The 5,651-nt window shown below is 38.4% G+C and overlaps 1 protein-coding gene across 1 annotated transcript; it reads left to right on the top strand.

The window, feature by feature from the left end:
• The first annotated feature begins 484 nt into the window (after positions 1-484).
• On the top strand, positions 485-5,280 carry LOC110107124 (protein ETHYLENE-INSENSITIVE 3-like 1a). The gene is made up of 2 exons (XM_020837290.2): positions 485-706; positions 2,862-5,280. The coding sequence occupies exon 2, from the start codon at positions 2,937-2,939 to the stop codon at positions 4,893-4,895; it is 1,959 nt and encodes a 652-aa protein (XP_020692949.1). The 5' UTR covers positions 485-706; positions 2,862-2,936; the 3' UTR covers positions 4,896-5,280.
• The last annotated feature ends 371 nt before the right edge of the window (positions 5,281-5,651 follow it).

Here is a 5,651-nt window from a genome sequence, read left to right as displayed (position 1 = left end):
AAATATTCTAATATAATTTTTTAATAAATGTAAACTTTTAATATTATGTATAAAAATATATAAATTTTTTATAATATATATGTAAATAAAATGCTAAGTTTTTCTATTATTTAAATCCATCTTAGCTGATAGTTTTTTAGCGGCGGCTAAAATGTAAAACAGAAAAAAATGCCGAAATGCTTCGTTTTCACAATATTATGTATAAAAATATATAAATTTTTTATAATATATATGTAAATAAAATGCTAAGTTTTTCTATTATTTAAATCCATCTTAGCTGATAGTTTTTTAGCGGCGGCTAAAATGTAAAACAGAAAAAAATGCAGAAATGCTTCGTTTTCACGAACGCAGCCAGCGCAAAACGCACGGACGCGGATCCCACACTTTCTTCAGCACCGCGGTAAGATTCACCAGCCGAAATCTAACTACGGTTAGTATTGACTGCGGTAAGCTCCCCTTCCTTTTTTACCTCCACCGCTACTCTAACGCTTTTCACTTGCTCTCAATCTCACATCATCTTGTCCAAAAGCCAACGGAAGTCGAAGGCGAGAGAGAGAGATAGAGAAATAGAGGCGCGCACTGTAGCCTTTCTCCTGCTGCGAAAGACTCATCACAATCATCATCTAAACTTCTTCCCTCTTATCTGCATCTCTGCCCACTCTGTGCTTTCCAGTGGAGTTCTGATGGAGTAGGGAGTGTTGAAGAGGTTCGTCTTCTAGCTTCGTTTTCTTCTTATGGCGTTTGAGCTTCTATTTACCCTTTCAGCTTGAAAGGAATCGTATATGCTGTGTTCTTTGCAGCAATTTGTTTGGTTCTGCCGCAATTTTTTCCTTTAATATTGAAATATGGGCGATGGGGTTATGATCTGATTTGAATTATCAGGATTTGTTGTGGACGATTTTTTCTGCAGGAAAACGAAATCGTGTTTTTTTTTTTGAAGCTTTTTATTTTCTCTTTCCAGTTGTACTGCTTGCGTATATGTAAATTTGTTTCTCTTCAACATCGTTTTTATGTTTACTCATCCTTCTTCGTTTCGGATTGTGTCCTTTCCAGCTTGGACGTGTAAACAGTTCGGTAATTTGTTTTGTTTGAGCGGAGTGGATGGAGGGTGACTAATTAGAGTTGGAATCGGATAAATGTTTTGTTTGTAATCTCTGATGTCTGTTATATTGATATCGTGCCGTGGTTTCATTCAAGTTTAATTTTAGAAATTTTGCGTGTTTATCTTACCAGATCTGGAGTCTAATCTTGCTTATGAATCCTAACTTTTAATTGTTTTTATTCATTTGGAGACAAATTTTTATTTTTTTATGCATAAACTTTTGGATTCGTGGCTGTTGTTCTGTGTTCTCAGTATTGCTTATTTGATTAAGGTGCTGTTTATGATCTTTAGTTATGGTTATGGCCCATTTGGTTGATTGAAATTTGAAAACAGAAATGATGGAAAAATATTAGATTCATCATTTAGAAATCAACTACGATTTTAAACTCTACAAATTCTCTTGAAGTCCCTTATAATGATTTCGTTTACTAACACCAAATGAGCAAAAGTAACATCATCTATTTTTAAAATACGATTTTTTTTAACTATACTAATGAGCCTTTTTAAAAAAAAAAACTAACTTATTATTTAAGGTTGTTAATCTATTTTGTCTTTGAGTGGTAATATAATAGTCTAGAAAAAATAAAAGGATAAGATTTTTGTTTTGGTTTCGCTGTTTCTAAGTGTAAGGAGTTGTTTGATTGCATGATTTAGGTAGGATTTAGCTTAAATCTAAATCCTGTCATTTTTTTGGCATCCTTAAATCCTATGACTTTGTAAATGTTGTTTTACCTCTGTTATTCATTAAATCTAGGATTTTGTAAATTATGTGTGGAGCTGGATTTAACTTCCAAGCTTTCTCACCGTTTTCATTGTGTATTTCTCCTGTCTCATAATGACCAAGTGCATGATGCAGACCTTAGAAATTATAAAAGTTGAGCCCCAAAATATAGATCATCGAGGTCGATGGTGAGGCTGAGGCAGTCGAGTGCGATGGGAGCTCGTTGAGGATATTCTTGTTGTTGTGATTGTGGTCGAAGATGCAAGAAAGGAAGGCATAGTTGTGAATTGGGGATTTAGGTGGAAGGAGGGGGAGGGTGGTGGTGGAGGCTCGACTGGCTTGCTAATGGGTTGATGAAGATGATGATGGTAACAAGGATGATTTTATTGGTGTCGACTACTACACTATCTCCATGAAAACTCAATGAGAACCAGCCAATTTATTTGGATTCAGGAGATTTAGTAATTGTTGTGCTAAATAAATTTTAGGATTCTAAATCCGAATTTTGTATAGCCAAACAATCGTTAATTATGGGCTATTGGAAAATTAGCCTCTTTTTTTTTGCTGCATGAGGAAGCAGCCCAAAAATTCTCTCTTTTTCTTTTTTCTTTTTCTCTCATTAGGATTAGTTTTGCCAGTTCTACATTTTTTCTTTTCCTTAGCATATTATGTTTGTCCTATTATTAAGAAAAGATTATAGCCAAATTTGCAGGCATTAGGATCTTCTTTCGAAGCTGAAGATTTTGAAGTTTATTATAGCCAGTGCTAAGTTGCATGTAGAAATGGCTTTCTTAATTCTTCAGTTTTCTTTGTTTTGATTTATATGAATATTAGTTTTTCAATAACGCAAATTTTCTTTGTCAGGCATGGAAGTGCAGTAATCCATGTTATTATTGTTCTATTTTTATGTTAAGTTCCTTCCCTATAGGCATTCAAGCCAGAAAGAAAAAATGCTTTATTTATTTTGTTTAGGCAATCATTGTTGTTGCATTTTTATTAACTTCGCTTGTTTAATGATGATTCGACTTCATGTTGCAGGCCGTTTTGTTACTCTATTTTTCAAGCTTAAACCACAATCTATATTTTCTTAATCTGCTGTTGTGTTTGGACTTCATGGGTGGGATCGCTATTGAAGCAGCCATGACGTTCTCTGGTGGCTTAGATTTTGGCCAATTCATGTCCATTGGCCATGAAAAAAGTAGTGGTTACCTCTCGATACTGCAAAAGCCTCCTTCTGACCTCAGCCATCTTCAACACACTGCCTGTGGTGATTCTTCTGTAATTGATGGTGATCTGGTGGACCCGCCACCGGAAAACTTTCCAGAATCCTTGCCTGATGATGATGAGAGTGATGATGACCTGGATGTGGAAGAGCTAGAGCGTCGTATGTGGAGGGATAGGCTGAGGCTAAAACGTCTAAAAGAACAGCAGCAGAACAAGAACAAGGAGCTTGGCGATTCCACGAAGCAGCGCCAGTCTCAGGAGCAAGCCAGGAGGAAAAAGATGTCCCGAGCACAGGATGGCATACTCAAATACATGCTGAAGATGATGGAAGTTTGTAAAGCTCAGGGATTCGTATATGGAATCATACCAGAGAAGGGAAAACCTGTGAGCGGTGCTTCCGATAATCTGCGTGGCTGGTGGAAGGAGAAGGTAAGGTTCGATCGTAATGGGCCTGCAGCAATTGCCAAATACCAGGCTGACAATGGGATCAGGGGCCTTAACAGTGAGCAAAACTCCAGGCCTGTCAGCCCCTACTCTTTGCAAGAGCTTCAGGACACCACGTTGGGATCACTCTTATCTGCTTTGATGCAACATTGTGACCCACCTCAACGTCGGTTTCCGTTGGAGAAGGGCATCTCACCGCCATGGTGGCCAACAGGAAATGAGGAGTGGTGGCCTCAGCTGGGTATTACCAATGACCAGCTGCCTCCTCCATATAAGAAACCTCATGATCTCAAGAAGGCTTGGAAGGTTGGAGTACTGACTGCTGTCATCAAGCACATGTCTCCAGATATTGACAAGATTCGTAGGCTGGTGCGGCAGTCAAAGTGCCTTCAGGACAAGATGACTGCCAAGGAGAGTGCAACCTGGCTAGCTGTTGTTAAACAGGAGGAGATCCTGTTCAGGGAGCTTCATCCTGATGCCTGTCTACCGCCATCTTCAGGAAATAATTGCAATGGAACCATCTCATTCAGCAGCAGCAGCAGTGAATATGATGTTGAAGGGGTTGATGATGGAAAAAGTGAGGAGGCTGGTAACACAAATCCAGTACTGGATGTCAACAATGTTTTCAACACCAGCACATCCTCAGGAAATGACCTCTATATGGGGCCACACCATGCTGTTAAGGAAGAAGGTTACAGGGAGTTTATCAGAAAACGGTCTGCAAATTCTGAGCCTGAAATTATGTCAAATCAAGGCATCATTATCCGTAACGAAAAGTCTAAATTCGCTCGTAGCGATTATGAGATTGGGGTCATGGATAGAGGCGTGAGATCCAACAATCAACAATACCTCTCCGGCTACCCAACAAGTCTTCCTAGTTTCTGTGCGACTGGTTTTCAGGTGAATGAGAGCAAGCCCCAGACCATCTGTGCTTCACTTGCACAGTCTAAGTTGAATCAGAGTGTCTTGCAATCCACAGTTATCAACACGTCGAGTCCTTTCGACTTATCGGGCATAGGCCTTCCGGATGATGGACAGAAGTCGATCATCGAGCTGATGAATCAGTACGATGGCAATATTAACAGCGAGATAGGCTTGGCCAATGAGGAGCCGAACCCGGGTTCTATTCATGCACCGGCTCAAGCTGGAAGCAACTTCTATGGCTCGATGAATGGAGTTTGTGGCGATCTCTTCGAAGGAGCAAACAATTCACAGTTCTTTCCTTTCCATGATGATCTGATGCAGATGAACCAGGCTTATCACCCGGCTCAATCGAATAATATCAATAATGAATTGAAATTTGAATCACCTTTCACCATGCAATCAATGGACTTTGCAGATTCATTGCCTAGAGGAATGGTGCAGTCCCTGCAAAGTCAAAATGGATCAGGATGGTTTTTCTGAAATAAATCTTCCGTGCTTATAACAGGGAATCCATTGGGTAAAATCTTTTTCCAAAACACTTAAGCAGGATTCAGGTGACCTATTTCGTCTTCTTTCTTTGGTTTTTCTTTCTCTCTTCATGTAGCTTTCAGAATGTGCTTCTGAGAGTCTTTTTAGATAGTCCAGTGAAGCTATTCAACCAGGCTTCTATGTAAGTGTTTAGTTGCAGCTTGTTTTAGTTATCGAGTCAATATCGATGTCATTCTCACATTGTCTTGTTCATAGAATCTCTTGTGCTTGGAAGAGGTCTGGTTACCTGATTATATATCTTGTGCCCTTGCTTTTAATTGTTTGAACTTATATATAATTTTTGTTGATACTTCATAAATTATCCTGTTGTTGTTCACACTTTGGTCATATAATGTGAATAACACTTGTGAGATTTTTGTTATTAAACCTCCTTATTATAAGTTACTGTCTTCAGTTCATGCAGGAATATTTGCCAAATAGACTAATGAGTTTTTTACTTTTGAACAATTATTGATTTCTACATTTTTTATTGGGTTTTGTTTGAGATCATGATGTATAGGTTCAACACGCCTTACTATTTCTGAACACTTTCTGCCTTTCAATTCAACATTTACCTTTGAACTATACAGTTCTTTAGATTCCTCTTTATTGCACTCAATCTTAGTGTGGAAAAGTTGGGCATTACTGGAAGAGTTTGGATGCTTGCATAGAACCTTTGAATAAGACTACCAATTTCTTCTTACTTTT

Source organism: Dendrobium catenatum, unplaced genomic scaffold, assembly GCF_001605985.2.
Source record: "Dendrobium catenatum unplaced genomic scaffold, ASM160598v2 fragScaff_scaffold_1448, whole genome shotgun sequence".
Classification (NCBI taxonomy): Eukaryota; Viridiplantae; Streptophyta; class Magnoliopsida; order Asparagales; family Orchidaceae; genus Dendrobium; species Dendrobium catenatum.
This window is presented reverse-complemented; position numbering and strand designations above follow the sequence as displayed.

Bases quoted from the DNA above. Each gene is read 5' to 3' on its own strand.
- LOC110107124 (XM_020837290.2), top strand. From the start codon at position 2,937: ATGGGTGGGATCGCTATTGAAGCAGCCATGACGTTCTCTGGTGGCTTA.